The sequence below is a fragment of the Taeniopygia guttata genome, chromosome 1A, assembly GCF_048771995.1.
Source record: "Taeniopygia guttata chromosome 1A, bTaeGut7.mat, whole genome shotgun sequence".
Classification (NCBI taxonomy): domain Eukaryota; kingdom Metazoa; phylum Chordata; class Aves; order Passeriformes; family Estrildidae; genus Taeniopygia; species Taeniopygia guttata.
This window is the reverse complement of record NC_133025.1, coordinates 9726999-9746224: the sequence shown is the minus strand read 5'-3', so window position 1 is coordinate 9746224 and position 19226 is coordinate 9726999. Positions and strand designations below refer to the sequence as shown.

General features: G+C 36.6%; 1 protein-coding gene across 5 annotated transcripts in view; it reads right to left on the bottom strand.

Annotated features, from left to right (window-relative positions):
* CACNA2D1 (calcium voltage-gated channel auxiliary subunit alpha2delta 1) overlaps positions 1–19226 on the bottom strand; it is a 358410-nt gene that overhangs the window by 276479 nt on the left and 62705 nt on the right. For all 5 annotated transcript variants that reach the window (XM_012568886.5, XM_030291341.4, XM_041721401.2 and 2 more), the window contains exon 3: positions 15535–15651. In XM_012568886.5, the coding sequence (XP_012424340.1) occupies positions 15535–15651 (117 nt within the window). The remainder of the gene's footprint in view (positions 1–15534; positions 15652–19226) is intronic.

Here is a 19226-nt window from a genome sequence, read left to right as displayed (position 1 = left end):
ACAGAGAGATCTCAATGGAACCATGGGAAGAAGAGCTCCCCTGCTGAACTGAACATAGCTCACAGCTAAATAATAAATCAGAGCGTGTAGATCAGAGCGTGTAGTCAAGCATTCTGCAAAAGCACATCTTGTTCCCACATCTCTGCCCCCTTTCTGTCCTTCCTGGAAATTCTAATCCATGGCCAATAGTTGATGCAGATGTAGTTACAGCTGAGACCACAATGAGGATGTCTTAACAGAAGTATTTCCATTAAACAGCATAACCAAGACTTTTAATGGCAATTCATGAAACTGTGCACAGTGTTACTGAACACTGAGACAAAAAAAAAAAAAAAAAAAAAAAATAAAAAAAAAACACCAGCTAGGAAAAACCAAGCACAGTATTGTGTTGTGATGCAGCTAAGAGAAGCACATAACTGATGAGCTGTTTTATAGCAACTTTTGCAAGTCTCCAAAGCTCAGACCTGCTCTAAAGAATGTGAGTGTGTCAAAGCACCAATTCTGGAAGAGTAAAAGAAGCATTTGAATACTCTAAGGCACATGGTGTGACTCTTGGGAATAGTCCTGTGCGGGGCTGGGAGCTGGACTCTATGATACTCAATGGTCCCTTCCAACTCAGCCGATTCTGTGATTCTGTGAGATATATTAAAATTCTGAACCACTTGTTCAGTTTAGACACAATCTGACAAGATCGTTCCCTTCCATATAAACTCCTTTGATATCATTTTAGAAAGCCTGAATGCATCAAGGACATACATCACATTATTCCTTTATCCTGAAAGTGAAATTTTACACTAAAAGGGAAAGCAATTCTGCATAGGACCAATATTTAGATACAAAACATCCCTACCTGCTTTCAAAATCACCAACTGAAAAATACCAAACCCCAAACACTAAGACCGAAGGGGTCTCCTACATGAAGGGATTTTGCAGAAGCTTAAAGTAATTTTTGTAACAGTAGGTAAAAAAGGTGAATAAGTATAAAGTAATCTCAAGCAGGAAATATTCAAATTGTTTGCAGACATACATGTTGAGAAATATTGTGCCCATTTCACAGAATATTTCAGTGAGAAACTAATAGAAGCTCAAAGCCTAGAATAAACCACAGATGGACTGAATAAACAGACGATGGACTGTTTCCTTGCATAAACATAAACATAATTGCATTTTGTGCTTCCATTACATATTACTATATTCACTATTACTACTTTTTTTTTTCAATTCCAAGTTATACTGTAAACTTGGACTGGAAGGAAGAAAAATTCATTAATACTATAACATGCTTAACACAGTCCTTACTTTATTCAGAACAAAATCCAGAACACAGCCTGCAGCCATAAACTTTGCCTACAATACAGCAACAATTACCTATGCAAATATGTATCTTATGTGAATCTATTGCAAATACAGAAAGCTCTTTTACGAAATATTAGAACAGTACAACAGCAGTGAAAAGAAAAATGTGCTTCATTTAAAGGTTAAAAGCATGAAATCAAAAAACTAAAGCACCTTGTACCTATGCTCCATTCTCCCAGATACATGGTTATAGTTAAGCTAGACCACAGTTTGTACTTTGGAGCATTAAGCTTTTCCTCATTTCTGTCCTCTGTAGTCACCTCTTTACTATATTCTTAGCAGATGAAATGACTGGCTGTAGCAAGCACTGTCTTTAGAAAATTAAAGTCTAAAAATAAGATGCATTTTGAAAATGAAGAGTCGAGGTTGTAATATACAGAATACAGGGAAAATATGCAGAAAAACCAGAAGATATAGAGAATAATAACTGAGGGTAAAATTACACAATCTGTATTTCTACTGTGGGACGAAAAAATAGCAATAAATTCTTAATGAAAACTTTTTCAGATTATAACATTAAAATTTAATTTATTTCACTTTCATTATATGCACATATTTTTACCTAATATTACATTACAATTGGATATGATGTCATCTTTTTCCATAGAACTGAAGCCCATTAAATGTGTCATGAGATGAAACATTGTCCCTAGAATTGCAAAATGCCATGCTCTAGTCCTTTGACTTCCATTGTCTTCCACTGGTTATGAAAGGAATACCCTTAAGATGCATGCAGGCTTTTGGGAAGGAAGAAGGGGGAGGAAGGATAACTGAGGGGCCAGAAGGGAAGGACAGCTCTGTTGACCCAGTGGGAAGTCTGGCATGTCATCAATGCTGTGAAAGAGAAGAGGGATTAGAAATGCTGAGGAAATGCCTGGTGGGGCCACATGGTTTACACACGTCAGTATATTCTATGTTGCTAAAGGCTGATTCTATTTGAAATTGACCTGAAAATATTCACCCCTAGGATTTCAACTCAATCTGCTTTTATCACCTTGGGAACAGGTAAACATGCTCTTCTAGCATTTTCTGTTCATTCACATTAATTTTTTCAAAGACCTGGTAAAACATAAATACATCCTGACAACTTCAGAATACATGTAAACCTTTACAATAAAATAAAAACAAAAAAGTGGGGGGAAGGGGAGTGAGAAGGAAGTGGCACAGCAAACATCAAGGGGGATTGCTCACTGCCTGCTCAGCAATGAGAGCGATACCATCGCCCACTCCCGCACCATCCACCCAAACACATCCAGAAAAACAAAATCACTGCTCACTGCTCTGACTCAGGGAAGGCACCCGGGGAATAGCCCTGAATTTAGCAGCAGAGCCTGTCTGGTTAGTGCTTTCCAGTGGACTGAGCATCAGTGAGTCACTGCTGCTGTAGCACAAACCAACTTGGAGACGGCGTAGGGAGCCAAGGAGCAGGAGCGCGGCCATGCCGGCGTGCAGGCAGCAACTGAAGCTGAAGGATTATGTAAGGGGTTTCTACACAAGAGGGCAAGACCTACAGCATCTCTGTGACCTTTTCAGACTTGGCAAGCGTTCTCTGCTAGCTTCTTGGTGGGGAAAAAATCCCCTTCACAACAAAGCACAATCTGATGACATCTGCAACAGGTTGCACCATAAAAATAAAGAAATACCCTTGAAACATAACCATGGATCAATTTAAGTTTTGTTAACTAAATGTTAAGAAATACATATATATTTTTTCTTAGAAATGTCAGCGCTGGATGTAATTAAGGTGTTATGGAAGAATCTAAAGGGAACACCACTGTCCCATCATCTTTAGACTTGCCAAACTCCAGGACTGAACCCAGATGCCCTCACTCTTCTACACATTGTTCTTGTAAGCCCACTACTGCACAGAAATATTTTCCCTGTACTAATTCAAGAGGACACAAACCAGGAAATCCCTATCTTTGGTCTGAAGATAATTTCAGAATTCATGGAATCGGGAGTGTGTATTATGAACCTAGGCTCAAGGAAAAGTATAAATTCTGTTGTTCTTTTTTGTTCTGATATTTGAAGGAAAAAAAAACTAATTACTTCATCATTTATTTTAACACCAAATGAAAAGGAGCAATATACGAACAAGTAGAGTTTTCCATAATTATACCTGTCATATTTGCATAGAACAAAATTTATTGCCTAGGGGCAGTTTTAATTACAATCAAGTGGAGGGTTATTGAAGTTGTAATAAGAAATAGTGAATTGAAAATAAATTAAATCCCCAAACAATTCTATAAAAAAGGAGAATTTGTCTCAAGGTATATTGAACCTAAAGATTGGCAGAACTTCTCCTGTTACTAAGAAAGGCAGGCTTGAAACAGGTTAATGATGTCACTGTTAACTAAACATAGGCAAGGTGATAAAACCTCTAACAATGTATTTCTTTCAGCTTGGAAGGAATGAAATGGACTCCAGAAAGACAAGAAAAAGGAAAAGGAAAAAGAAGCAAACAAACTAACCAAAACACCTTAAACCTCACTAGAAATTAAAGATGCGTTTTTATGCAAGGTACAGACCACAAAAGAACTATTAAACAAAATTACAAAAATTTGTATTTTCTCCTACCTAAAGTACATATCATCACATATATTTTTGTTATATTTCGGAATCACCTAACTGCAGTGTCTTTTAAATTATTTCTGTTTGTGAGACTAGTTTCAAATCAATATTGATTTTTAGGCAATTAAAAAATTAATATTAAATAAAAGTGAATTTCCTTGACAGCCACAATCTAATGTAAACCTTTGAAACATACTTGGGGATTCATTCTCCCCCTCTTGAGAACTGGTGCTCTACACCTTCTACTGATACGGGATTTGTTTGACAAAGATCACACTAATCAACTTCAAATAAGAAATTGACTGGCTTTGTGTTTGCAAAATATTAGCAAAATTTTGTAACTACAGTGTGAAAGGTATAAAAGAATTTATAAAGGGAAAGAATAAAATAATATTTCTTAAAAAATATAAATTAAGTTACCAGAACAAAACTAAGCAGAAGGTAGCCTAAAAAAAAAAAAACAAAAAAAAAAACAAACCCTAACATCAAAGGCTGAAGGAAGCTGAACAGAGGCTTTCTTAGGTTAGCTGTGTCTGACTTTTGGGCATTAGCAGAAGTACAAGAGCAGTTCCTTATGCTCCAAATACCCATCTGCAGTGCCTAACACTGATGTGCTCTGCCTCACATGCCTCCCGAGCCACTGCCATGCTTTTTTGAAGCATCCTGCAAAATAAAGAAGATGTTTGAAACAATACAAGACCGATGGGAAAATGTTTTACGCTCATAACTGAGGGCTGTAAAAACCAAGATCCAAGCCCTCCTGTGTCACCCAGCCTCCTTGTTCTGTGAATCCTCCATTCCTCACACTCGCTCAGCACTAGTAAGATGAAGGAATAACCAAAGAAAAGCAGGGCATTTTCATTCCATCTAGCTTGTAATTAAGTCATCATATAAGTATTTTATGAGGTAGGAGACAAGCAAACTTTCTTAGACTGAAGATAATTTTCATCTCAAATTTCCGGTTTCTTAAACAGCCATTTGAGTTACAGAATCCTCTTTCAAACATATAAAAAACCTCTGACCAAAACAACAACAAAACAAAACAAAGCAAAACACACACAAAATCTCTGCAGCTCCCAATCTTAAGCAGAATATTTCAGTCTCTTATCCTCAAGAATATAAAGTGTCATCTTGCAACACTGACCCAAATGCAATGCTCCAGACAGAGGATTTTGGTTTCATCTATGTAAGACATCTTGTGCTTAGCACATATATATCTGTCCTTCAGCTGTGCTCCTCATATGTCCAAATGCCAAAGGTGGAATCTGGACATAGATGACTCCTCGAGGACAGTCAGCTGTGTTACAATCAAGCATACATAGGAGACTTTTCAGTCTTTGGAGCTCATGCAAAGAGTCTTCTATCCGACTGTGCTGTAGGAAGAGACAAGTGAACACATTTATAGAGAGCCCACTGAGGATCCTTCTATCGCCTTGTGAATTCATAAATCGAATCCCAATATATAATAAATCTGATCCCTTTAGGAATTAAGTTGAAGAGCATCCATTTGTATCTGTCACGCAACTTCATAAAAGGGGGTGAAAAATATTCCTGGATAGTCCTTGGACTCTGAAGAAACCATATCTTCATCACACTGACACATGATAAAATGTGTCATCACCTTGTTTCTTGAAGCTTCCCCATCAAAGGGAATCTTTTAATCCAACAAAAGGATTAACATAAAACACATATGGAGTACCTCAGCTTCCACTGATTAATAAAGCTTTTTGAAGTTGAACATTTGTTTATCAGTGAATTCACAGATGGATCACAGAAAATTAGACTTTGAGAAAATAGCAAAAAAACAGTTTATGCTTTCCCTCTTTCCCATATTTTGCTTTCCAAGTTTTGCCACAGAGACTTCTGGTACAAAGAAGTTACTGGATTCCTGTAGAATTTTTCCTTTTGTACTAACAAGTATATCAAAAGTCAGTGCTGCAAAGAAAGCTGACAGGAGCTCTCTTAAGGAAAGTTTTAACATGGAAATTTCACTACAAAGCCCAAAAGGTGCAACAAAGGTGACAGGTGGACACCTTAAACTGAAAGTAAGAAAAACATGAAAGAAAGATGCCAGGTGAACACACTCCATGAAACAGCTTCAGACTTTCATGAAGTTCAGTATTTCTTCTTATCTAACTCTGCAGCAAGCTGTGTCCAAGGATTGGAAACAGCTGATCTGATCCCTTTAAAGCTTACTAGGATATACCTGCATTTTTTCCTGAGGGGTCCAATTAACTTTGCTTCTGAAATCCTGGCATAAAGTGTGCTTCAAAAATGCTTGAAGAAAAATTCAAATATTCCAGAAAATGTGTTACACTAATGAACACACTGGTATCCAGACCTGATAGTGCATTTAAGGACACTGCAGCTATAGAATAAGCATTATGGCCATACTGTGGATACCATAACACTCAGAAAACACTACCATTTACAGGAAGGAAAAAAAAATATTAGGAAGCCTGTTTGAAAGAACATACTGTTTAACTACTCATTCTTGAATGCCAATTTATTAAACTATATGACCAGAAACCAATGCAAAAGCAGAGGTTTATCTTTTGCTTGTGCAAAGGACAAATTCTGATGCTCATTATGCAATTCAATAGTTTTTTATTGCAGCAAAAGTTCTACTGGAGTTGAAAGTCTGATGCTTTTACATACTTCATCAGTCAAAACTGGCATTTCTAAATTCAGTCTTACTCTGGCACCACAGCAACAATTATTGCACTCAGCTCAATCTCACTAAAAATTTGACCAAGAAATGGTGGGAAAAAACATTTGAGCATTTTATCATGACATGTACACAACAATCAGGAAGGCATCCATTTTAAATAGCATAGCTTTAATTTTGCATTTGTGCTTTAATTCTGCTCTCTGAAGTGAAAATTGAACAGAATTACAATTCATATGTTTTGACAACTTACTAAAAACTGCAAAGTATTAAGCTGATTGTGGTGAACAATTCAGCATGAGTTGGTGTGATGCTACAGCAATGCAAATTAATCTGAACTTTTAATATGGAGAATGTGGAAAGACAAGAAAAGGGTACAGAGAGTTTATTGAGACAAATACTGGAATCATGCATACAGTCAGGTATCAATCCTTTTAAAGCAAAGAATCTGAAATACAACAGAAGTTAGAGTCACAAATTTAAGCCACTCTTGGGGCAAAAAAAAAGCCTCACAAAGGCAGAATGCAGGCTTGGGGTTGTGTACAACACACAACTACCGTACCACAGTTAGGTATAATGTGTGTGTGCAAGTTTGCATCTCTGAAAACAACACTTCTCCATAATGTTTAACAGAGCTTTCAGCAAGTGACTGGAATTTTCACTTCACAGAGGATTTAAAAAAATTTAAATTTGATTTTATTGTGGTTGAAAATATAAATGTAGTGACTGAAGAAAAAATAAGGAGTCTTGAGAGGGCTGACTATGATATGGAAGCCAACACTTGCAAATTAAACTATTTCTATGTAATATTATAAGTTGAAAAATGTGGTTTACCAAGGAAAATCATTCTTCTGTAAAATTTTTAACTAGCCACAGAGAAAAACCATCAGTGTGTTTTTTGGGCATGATCTGAATGGAAGGCATCAGACCAAGAAATAAGGAAGAAAACACATCTCTTCACCTATCAGCCAGAAGGTCATACAAGGAAAACAAAAATAACTTCAGGAGAAGAAGCTGCCTGAGGGTAAGAAGGCTAGCAAAGCCCTGGAGACAAAAACTGGAACTAATTCAAGAAAAAGAACTACAGAGGTTTGGGTTACATTGTTTTATTTTCAATACTGAGCTTCCAAAGCTGAAAAAGAAACTTTAAAACCAAAGGAAACCAAGACTTGTTTAAGCAGTATTTCACTTTTCACATTCAAACCCCCAACTTAGGGTGATGGTGGCATTAATGAGGCCATGCACCTGCAGAACATCTTTCACAAATGAGATTTCAATATCCATAAACCTAGACAAACAAACCTGCTTGTAACAAATTTAGGAAGAATCTCTCAGAAGGAGTAAAAAAAAAAATCTGCAACAAAACTTCTGCAAAATTAACCATGGTCATTTAGTTTGTAAGTGAATTTCCACAAGTGAATATATAAAGAGAACTAAATGGGAAAGAACTGCTAAAGCTATCAATGCCTCGTATTTTTCTTCATATGAAATGTGAATGCAACAAAACTATGGTAACAGTGACAATTTACTGTGTAAGGAGAAAGAAATGTCATATTGTGAAGCTAGCCATCAAATAATATTATTTGCCACAAGCACTTTTTAGCTTCCTTTGTCTCAGTCACAGTTAAAGCTCCAAGTGCAATACATTGTGCTGCAAGATGGAGATTCAGCAGGTGTCTCTCTAAGCTCACAGGCTTGATGCCATTGCAGCACTATGTAGAGTTCAGGGCCACAGAAATCAAAATTATGACTGTGGCTATCTATGAGGAAGGTGGGGGGATGACCTCCTCTGTATCCATCAACAAGAATACAAGATTTGAAGAAGGCAAATCAAGTCAACTGTGAAAAGAAAAGCATGGAAACAGGCAATATTCATAAGAACCTTCACTGCAAGCCCTCTGATTTATTTTTCCAGACTTTTATGATGCTTTGCAAGGTACATGAGTTATGTGAATCTATCCTCTGAGGCATAATGTTGCATCCACACAAAGTGGATTTCAGTTAAAAAAATAGAACTCTAGGCAAGACAAGCAAAAACAAATTCAAACATCTGACATGTGGACAAGTTGACAAATGTTTGACTTCACAAGTGTTGCGTCTCACTAGCTGTCATTCCAAAACACATTTGCTTCAGCAACTACAGCTGACTTTCAAAATAGACTACATTTATATCTGGAGATTTAAACAATGTTCATACAGGCTAATAGATTCAGTATATGGTCTTAAAGAACTATATGCAAAACTTTTCCTGCTAGTGTGCAAAATTCCAGTGAGGGTAGTTTCAAAAACAGAAGAGCATTAGTCTTAAACTCACCTGTGAAGTTCCTGCCATACCTGAAGGAGCTATTTAGACCAACTCAAGCCATGGACTGAAATCTAAATCTAATGCTGCAACAAGGAGATGACAATGTCTATTTTAAATACTCAAAGGAAGCATCCAGAAATAAAATTTAAAATTTTTCCACCTCAGTGAGCTATTTAGTATGTAGAGAATTGATGGAGATATAAAGAGGAAACACGTGAATAGACCTGAATTCCTCAAACTGTAAAATTCTACCAAATATGTAACAGAAAAGAGTAAAAGAACCAAGACATGTTTTCATGTAAAAACACATGGCATGCATGCATGATCTTACAGTCCTTAGACAGAGGAAAGCGTATTTTAGGTGTATTTTTCCAAAGTGTAAGGACTTTTCTGGGAGGGTCACTGTAACTAAAGCCATTCACTTTATGATGCTGATACACATTTTGTGTAATCTTTTCCTACAGCTAAAGAGTGATGCCCAGCTTGAAATTAAAAGTTAAAAAAATACAATATCTTGAAATATTAAAGCAAAGAAACAGGAACAGCCAAACAGTTTCAAGGCAAAAATTAAAATGTTAGAGTGAAAAATAACATAAAACCTCTGTGCATGACACAGAAACATGCATAGACAAAACTTTGTTCAATTTTTGAACTGATAATTTACTCCAGTATGTTCAGCATTTCATAGGACTAACAAAAAATTCTAAGAAAATGTGGAAAATTGTTTTTTTACTGAGAGACTAAGCACAGGTCATGATATTTGCCTTCTCTGAATTTCTCTAACTTGAGTCCTTTGCAATAAAACTGTCTAACCTTGCCTATAACTGACAGATCAAAGGAAGAGAAACACCCAAAAATTAAAAATTGAATAGCAGCATGTCTGTCAAGACATGGGTGATTCTTCTTTCTGTACTGATATCAGTTTTCCAATCAATTCTCAAGAAGGTTTACATTCTTAAAATCATCTAGGAGAGAGAGAAAGGCAAAGACATTTTATCTTGATTAACCTCTGTGATACAACCACAACTCAAGGGTAAAACTCTGTGGATTCTGTGGGATATCACACAGGGGTAATAACCAACAGAAAACATCAGAATCCTCCATCAACTCAAGACCTAGTGCATCAGTGTCTCCTCATGACAAAATCACAGTGTTTACTCTGTCACTGTTTGCAAAGTAATGAGGGAAGTCAGAAGCCCAGATTGCCATCAACTTTAGGGAAATACAAACTACACCACTGAGAATTACCTTATTTTCAGGCAAGGACTTCAGTCCTCGCAGGCTGAGAACACAAGTAAATGGATTTACTATTTGGAATTGAAGGGATGCTGGAATATAGTTAGGAAGCAATTTCAATGCACCTCTTTAAGTGTGTCCATATCCAGATATGTATCCATGTGTACTCACAAATATTTGCAGTTTAGAGACCTGGTCCAAGGCATCACAGAGTGATCAGCTCTAAACTTTAGATTAGCTTGCAGGAATGGTGCACTCAGCTATGAGATGCGACTATTCAGGTTTCTTGGAATTCCTAGTGGAGCTCAGGAAACTGAGTTGTAACTCAGCCCAAAAGCAACAGATGATGTCCAAAGTTCTGCTAAATGAGTGGAGAACTCAAATTTATCTACAGAATATTTTTAAAGAATGGAAAGCTTTCTTGCTACTACAGGCAATTAAAGATTAGCAGACCAGAAGGTAAGTGCCCCAGAGTGGTTTCGAGAATGTTTTGTTGGTTTTAGATATCAAAACAAAACTCAAGCTAGAGTGAGGATACCTTTCAAGAAACAGTAGCATCAAGCACACCTACAAAATTTATTTTACTTTTATAGGTCTTTCAGGCTACACAAAAATTCCCAACTCTCTTTAAAAGTGCATAGAATCTCTGCCTGGGAACCTCAAAATATGATATAACACATTTAAGCTTCCCAGTTTTATTGTGAGACAGTGAAGCCTTATTTCAGTCAGGCAGGGAAATACTGAGAGATTTGGACACACTTGCACAGCTGTGTTGAAATTGCATCTAAACCAGCAGATAAACATTCTGAGCTCCTCATTCAGAGACACAGTTGTGCACCTTGGACATTTCCCAACAGCACGTAGAAGGAACCTGTCTCCTAGCACACAGTCTGTGCCTCAGTTTCCATGGAAACCCAGCTTCCTCAGTTTTTTTAAGAAATCTAGGCAAGGAGGCTAGAGTGAAGATATTATGCCTCTGGTTGAGATGTCTGAAGAAATCTAGACAATAAGGTGCAAATGTGCATGAAATTCATCTTTATCTACACACAGCTCAAGAAGCCAAGGGGACTGACTAGAGGCTTCCCTTGAGCAACCTTAACACGAGTTAAAAGCAAACACAAATGATCCCAAAGCAAAACAAATAAGTCATAAGAAGGAATTTGGCAGTGAAAATATGACTGATTCTCATTCTCCAGTGAAAGGCATTTTAGTGGAGCTTGAGTGTCTGCTTTACACTAATGGTTATGCAGTATCCTTACAATGTGAGCAGTAATGGAAGAAAAGTGTACTAATAAATGCAGTGTGAGTGTATCATATAGTGTTGACAATAATACCCTGACACTGAATATTTCCAGAAGGAGGTATTTTATTGTGGAAAAGACTTGCAGGGGAATATGCATAAATTCAACTTTTAGATAAAAGGAGAAATAATATTAATCTCAAACTATTGCACAAACAGTAAAACATTACATGATTTTCGAGTACATAAAGTGATTTTAGCTAAGCAAGAAATAGCATGTTTTGATCCTTTTCCCTAAAATTTCTGCAGTCTGGGCTTGAAAAGACTGTTACTAGGTGTCTGTTATTCTTAATTTTCTTTCTTTAATTTTCTTCTACCTAAAAGGTACAAATTGCTTACTATATGCAATTCAAATATCTGAGCAAAAAGGAGAAGTGGCAAAACTGCAGGTTTGACTGCTGTAGAAGATTCAGGATGCTCCCTAAAACGTACTGATCAATGGGGAGAGGAAAGCCAAGGGCTGCACAGCTACCAACTTCATACTGCACAGGAGTGAAGCTGCTGTTTAAATTAGTCTGCAGCACTGGACCAAATATTACTCTTTATACATTGACTATGTATAAAGTCATATACTATGACTATAAACAAAATTATACTTCATTCCCTCATGATGCAATGCATAAACAGGAAACAAAACCCCAGAAGTATTTAAAATATACCTTTCTAATTTTAAAGAATGACAAAAAAATATTAGGATCTTTTTAAACCCTAAATCTCTATTTAGTATTTCCAATGATACTCATCAAGTAAGTATTAATATCTTCCAAATCTTCCATTTGAATGAAAATATTCTGATCCATTAGCATGATCTACATAGCTCCAGAAATCTATTGCACTCATGCTCAGAAGCTAAGTCCCACAAAATGAACAATTTGGGTGCCAGACAGCCCAATGGGCTAGGCATACTATTTGTTGGTATCCTAGGAAAGGCTTTGTGAGTTTTGCCAATAGTTATTGCAGGGCACATCTTCAGTGAAACCTCCACCCATCTGCCAGCACACACTGAGGATGCAGGTTGCAATGTAGCACAGCTCTTCTGTACCCACCATTTAGTAAGGTACACAGACAGAATATTAACTTCTCTGTAGTTTCATGAAACTGTTGAGTTATAGAATATCTTGAGTTTGAAGAGACTCAAAGGAATCAAAGAGCCCAACTCCGTGTTCCTTGCAGGATCACTTGCACGTGGGAGTCCATTATATTGAAATAGGGGGTGTTCAGTAGGGCTAGGCCAGATAAATATACAATAGTAAACATCAGAAAGCTTTAAAAGAAATTTTCACTATTTCAACAACAGAAAATACTGCAAGACAGTCTTTGACATCCTTCACTAGGAGGAGGATGTTGCCCGTCTCCCGTTTTACTACTCATATTACTCTCTTTCTCCACTGAACTTTGCTAGAAAATTTTCCATTTTCTTTTCATCCTAACTTTTTCTTCTATGCATTACATTTCCTAGTAAGAGTAACCTAGGAAAGCCTTGTGAGTTTAGATCAGGGCTTTCCCCTTTGTCCTTCCTCAGCTAGGTACCTATTTCAACCACCAGTTTTAAGCTTCTGTCAAACAGAAAGTCATACCAATTTACCTGGTCATTTTTCTCTCATTGCTAGTGATTTTTCTAGCCCATAGTTATATGAAAACACAAATAATTCAGAATACAAGAGATATTTCTCATTTAAAGGTGATCTTATGGCTCAAGGGAAGGCAACTTATTATTATACAAGTCATCACTAATATTTGTTTATTATAACCTTGCCCAAAGTTTGTTTGTGTCTCATGCCTAGAGGAAATCATGACATCCCTGAGGTATGCTGGTCTCTGAACAAAAACACTGTTGATGTAATTCACTGGCACCTCCCTCATGGAATCACTGGAGGATGCCTGATGCCCTTGCATCATACTCTTTTCGGGATTCAGGTCCTAACTAACACTTTGACTCATATTAGCCTTAATGGTAAAACAATCAGTGCAATCATTAGTAATAGTTCCAGTCAACTCCACTCCTGATTTCAGAGAAAATGTCAGAATTTTCTTAAAAATCTTCTTAAGTCAGACTTAAGAAGATTGAAACTTCAGATAAATAACTCCGCCTCATTACATGAAGTTTATAAGCTGACAGTATAAAGGTAGTATTTGAAAAAAGCAGAAAGACAAATATATATGAAAGGTGAAGAAATCATCTTAGTAGAAATCAATAGATCAGGTGCAGGAAATAATAAATGTCTCCTGTGTATAAAAAATGTACAGGAAGGTTTAAAATCAGAAGTCATTGAATGTTCTGGCATACATCTGGGACAATTGCAAATAGAAAAATCAGTATAAATATCTGAGCTGTTAGGAGCTACTGGACCAAATGACCATCCTTCTCCTAATTTAGTCTCCTTTTATCTCAGAAACTGAATCACTCAGCCCTTTTCAAGATGTGCTTGCCTGAAGTGAGGTAGCACCTTCCTTCCACATTCACAGAAAAACTGTTCTGGAATATTTCTTAAAGTAAGCATGAATTAATTATTTCATTTTCTTAAAATTTTAAGATCAAACTACCACAGACACATATAAAAACCCCTATGTTCATCTTGAGTCTTGAGAAAATATAAGCTTTTGCTGTGATAATTTGAAAACATCAAACTTATATGGGTTGAAGGGAAAATGGTGGGAAAAATTGTGTATTCACAAAGGTCTGCAAATGACTTGTAGTATTTAGTAACACTAATATAAAGTCCACAGAATGCCATGTAAACATATACCCACTGAGGAAAAAGAGGCAAACAAGAAAAACATCAGACCTTTTTCAAGTAATTTGAATGAATTAAAGAAGCTCTGGCCCAGATAACACTGATGCACATTGTGTTTAGGTAAACAATGGCAACTGGAAGAATGAAATCCTGCTAAAAACCAAAGGCAGGACCTCTTGTGGTTACCTATGCACAGACAAAAGACTGTGCAAAATTTCATTGCCTACAAGAAGGCAAATCCTCAGGGCAGCAGCAGCAGTTTCACTCACACTGATTCTTCAGCTGCATGAAACTGTACTGATGAAAGGACTCTTTGGGTGGGACTCATCTCCCCCAGCTTTACACACTTACAATACAGACATTTAGATTTCAGACTTCTCCAGCTGAGAAAGAGAGAAGTTCTTCTCTGCTATAGTTCATCCCATTTTAAAGTCTTTCTCAGAAAATGTCAGGTCAGTCCTGACTGAGGAGTGCCTGTTTTATTTCACTGAACAAAACAATGAGCTTAGGACAACCAGCTGAGGAGACATCTACAGTTAGGTGAACTAATCTCTCTTTCTTCTCTCTTTCACTTTAAATGATACATTCAAACTCATCTGCAAGCCTATGTAAATTTTTAATTGCCCAAGGAAATCCACACTGCTTTTCCATCCTTTAAACCTATTTCTAATAGCTCTACCCAGAATGAAGTATGTTTAATAATTCCTCCAGATCCTTCCATGCATGTTTGGTCAGTATCTTCTGAAAAGCACTTTAAATTCTTTTACTGGTGAGAGTGATGTGAGCAGGATTCATACAAAGCAATTACCCAGGTCTGGTGTCTTACAGGATAGAAAAGAAAGGGACTGCTGGCAAGAGCACTTTCAAGAAACAGATACTTTTTAATTAAAGCACAAAGAATTGTGAGGTCAAATGAAGCATGGCCTTCAGAAAAAATATGATTGAAATATAAGTTAAATAAGCAAATCATAAGAAAAAAAAAAAAAAAAAACAACAAAACAAAACCCTGTTTTTTGTTTCCCCAAGCTTATTACTGACTATAGAGTACAGTGATCTTCAAGTCATAAACATTCATGTGCGTCACCTAGAGGAATATTTTCCGATCTATTTATAACTTAATTTCTTACTTGGCCATGGCTCCTATCCATCAGTCAATATTATAAACATCTGCCCTACGCCAACAAAGGAGCTCATTTTCACCATGAAGTCAGCAGACATCTTTCTACATGTCATGTCTTATACACATCACACTGACACTGCCTCTATATGTATAGGCAGTAAAAACAACCATGAAAGCATGTTTCAATAGTAAATAAAGATATTTTAAAATACTAAATAGAAAACTTAACCCATTAGTACTCACCACCAGGGCTTTAGACCTGTTACTTAGAAGTTTTTCAATGTCTCTGGCTGCAATTTCCACTAGCTGACGAGGGTTGTTTGCTTCTACAGTATACATTGCTGCGTTTTTCAAATATATCTGCAAAATTAAAAATGGAAAAAAATCAAAATGACAGTACATATTCAAAATAAGCCAAGTGACTTGACAGAAGAGGCATCAAGATGTCATCTGTTCTTACTGGAGCTTCATAATGACTACTTGCTAGAAAAATCCAAATGGGCCCTCTGAAAGCAGTACTTTACCTTTTTGTCTGAAAGGTAGAAGCTGACACTAAAAATCATTTAATAAGTCTTCAAAATTGACCAGTTTTAATGACAAACTAACCAACTGCAAAATGCTCAAGGAATCTGATTCCCACAGAGTGCTAAGAAAGCAGTAAAATAGAGATCCTTTAAAATGACTGAATTTCAAATAAAATAGTTATTGCTGGATTGAATTCTTCCTTGAAAGATGACATACAAACATACCAGTTGAATTAATTAATTTAAGTTATGCTAATTTAATCAGTTTATTCCCTTTTCTATTTATTCATATGATAGTCTTCACAAAGAAAGAGAAGGAAGAACAAGTAAGAGGAAAATAGGGAAAAGCAGAAATACAAAAGGGGAAATAGGGAAAAAAGATGGGCAAGAGGGGAAATACAAATGTGTTTCTCCTCTATCATAAATAAAGGTTATCTCGGAGGAGCCATTAACTGTTTCCAAAGCAGTTTCCAATATGTATATGAAGGAGATAATTTTATTTGTTAATCAAAGACACTTCAGTTAAAAGGATATAAGCATAAGAAGGAAGGAAGATAAAAGATGCAAAAAGTGCATTTGCCTATCTCTGTCCTACTAAAACTGGATAAAGAAAAAATACAATATTTGGAGGAGAAAAAAAGGAAAAAAAAAAAAAGAAAAAGAAAAAAAAAAGGTGGACACCTTATAGAAAATAGGGAAAACTAATTTATGCAGCCAACAGATGGCCTGAGTTTACTCAAGTACTTTGCCTCTGTAGCAGTGCCTGGTGGGGCTGTGCTGTCTCCCAGGGAGTCATCCCAGGCTCAGGCAGGAACGGGTCCAGCACTAATGCACTGGCTGCCATCCAGCACGAGAGCCAAAAAACTGCCCAGCAGTCTGAGCCTGCCAGCCCCGCCAGCTTTCTGGGGTTAAGGCTTGGGTGACCTTAGAGAAACTCACCACGTTATATCTCTGGTGCTTGTGGCTGCTAAGTGTCACAAAAACTTTTCTGACAACTACAGTTATAGATGCAAATTGTTATCAGGCATGTCCCATAAGCTGCCACAGCTTTTCAGGACTTACGAATTTTACAAAATCTATGTTGGGTCTTGGTTTGTTTATTTTCCTTCAGCAGTCATTCCTATCCACCAGTAACTGAACAACTGGAATAAGTTTTATTCTTCATATAGTAATGATCATTTAAAAAAAAAATCAGTGCACCATGAGCAGCAAAGTACTACAACAGATGACAGATCCGAATCAACTCAGATTGTACTCTGGATACCTTTGAGGTGCTCGATTTTCAAAACACCCACACAAAAAGTTTATCTCTAGATAAACCCAAAAATCTCTTTTTGAGGGTTTTCTGGGGGTTTTGGGTTAGTTTAATTTTTGGGGTTTGGGGGGGGGGTGGTGAGCGGATTTTTTAGGACATATCTTAATATATTGTAGTATTGGTATATAAGCCAATTATTAATCAAACAAATTTGGAAATAACGACATTTTATTCTACAATTGATCACTTCAGAATGTCATTTGTTTTCCTCTGAAACACATTGAATTTGCAGTCAGCAAACTATTTTGGAGGCAAATTGTCATGACCAATCCTAAAGACAAGGCAAGAGTAAAAAACAGTTTTTTAGATCCACATGGTTTGAATCAAGACTGGAAATTTCAGAGGAACCTCTAAACTGGAATGACCATCAAATCTTGTAAAACTTCTAGGTTTTCACATTGTCAACAAACATTCATCCTGGTCACACAAAGAACAGACACTGCAATATCCCAGGTATTGATGGTTTTTGAAGAGAAATGTAACGGCAAATTCTTTAAACTTCATTTGTGACTGCATGCAGTACACCTTAACCAAAAGTTACTAAATCTACAGACAAACAGAAACAAGATTTTGTAAATGGGCTAAAAAATGTAAAATAACTTTCATAGACATTTTAAAATAATAATTTTAAAAATAATTTTAAAGCATTCATATATTTAACTTGTGGAAATGTTTGATTGTTTGGTTCAATTATTGTTTCTGTTCAATTATTTCTGGTCTCTTTTTTCCCAGGTTTCTTTACACAATTGCTCTTTATTTCCTACTCAATGGTGAAAGCAATGGGAAAAATGTATATATAAGTATATATATAAGTATAAACCCTTTTCACTTGGAATTTCAATTAAGCAAAAAACCTAAAATTTGGAGAAATAAGTAGTTCATTGCAAAAATGCCATTTCATAGTAATTAATCTTTTCAGTCATCATGATAAACAAACACTACGAAAGCCACAAGAAAATTCACATAGAGACAGAGTGAAAGATGAGAGGCAGAGTGAAAGATGTATCAATTAGTGCAGATTTGAAACAGATGGATGACAGGGATGACTTGGACATTGCACTGACCAGATATATGAGGGCAAGTGCTGTTGTGCTGATTCTCTGATATTTTTAAGCCTTTACTGAAATTTGGTTTCTAACAGGCTGTGATTGAACAGCCTCAGCAGAAGTTAAGGGGGATGTCATACTGCATTCACACAAACACCAACCATAAAAAAATATCTTATTTGACTTAATCACAGAATGACCTGAGTTGGAAGGGACCATCATGATCATCGGGTACCAACCTCACAGCCCTGGGCGGGGACACCTTGCACTAGACCAGATTGCTCAGAGCCCCATCCAACTTTTCTTGAACACTTTCAAGAATGAAGCATCCACAGTTTCCCTGAGCATCCTTTGCAAGTGTCTCACCACATTTACAGTAAAAAATTTCTTCTTATCACCCAATCTAAGCCTACTGATTTTCAGTTTAAAGCCATTGTCCCTCACTACACGCCCTTGTAAAAAGTCTCTTTCGAACTCTCTTGTAGCCATTTTTTGGTACTGGAAAAACACCATAAGGTCTCCCCAAAGTCCTCCAGGATGAACAACCTTAATTGTCTCAGTCTTTCCTCATAGGAGAGATGTTCCATCTCTCTAATCATCTTTGTGTCCTGCTGGACTTGCTCCAGCAGGTCTGTGTCCTTCTTGTGCTGTGCCCAATGTAGAGCAAAGTTACAGTAAGCCATACTGGTAATGCATTCAGAACCTGGATGGAAAATTTGCACTTTTATCCCTGTATCTAATTTGTTCTTCAGGCAAATGTTTGACCCTATAAACCCCAATTTGAAAGCACTCATATTTTTCACACACCCAATTCTTATAGGGAAGTTATTCCCATCTCCCCAAGTTTGAATGGTCTGAAAGCTGCAGTCTATCAAAGCGTTGGACGGTGGGACATTTTCAGGAAAAAAAAAAAAAAACATTTTCATCTTTCTTCTCCAGCACCAGCTATCAGAAAAATTCAAAATTCTGAATCACATAACAAGGAGATCATCACTACAAGAGACAGGAGCATCATTAAAACCTTTATAACAGGCATTGTGGGTCCTACCA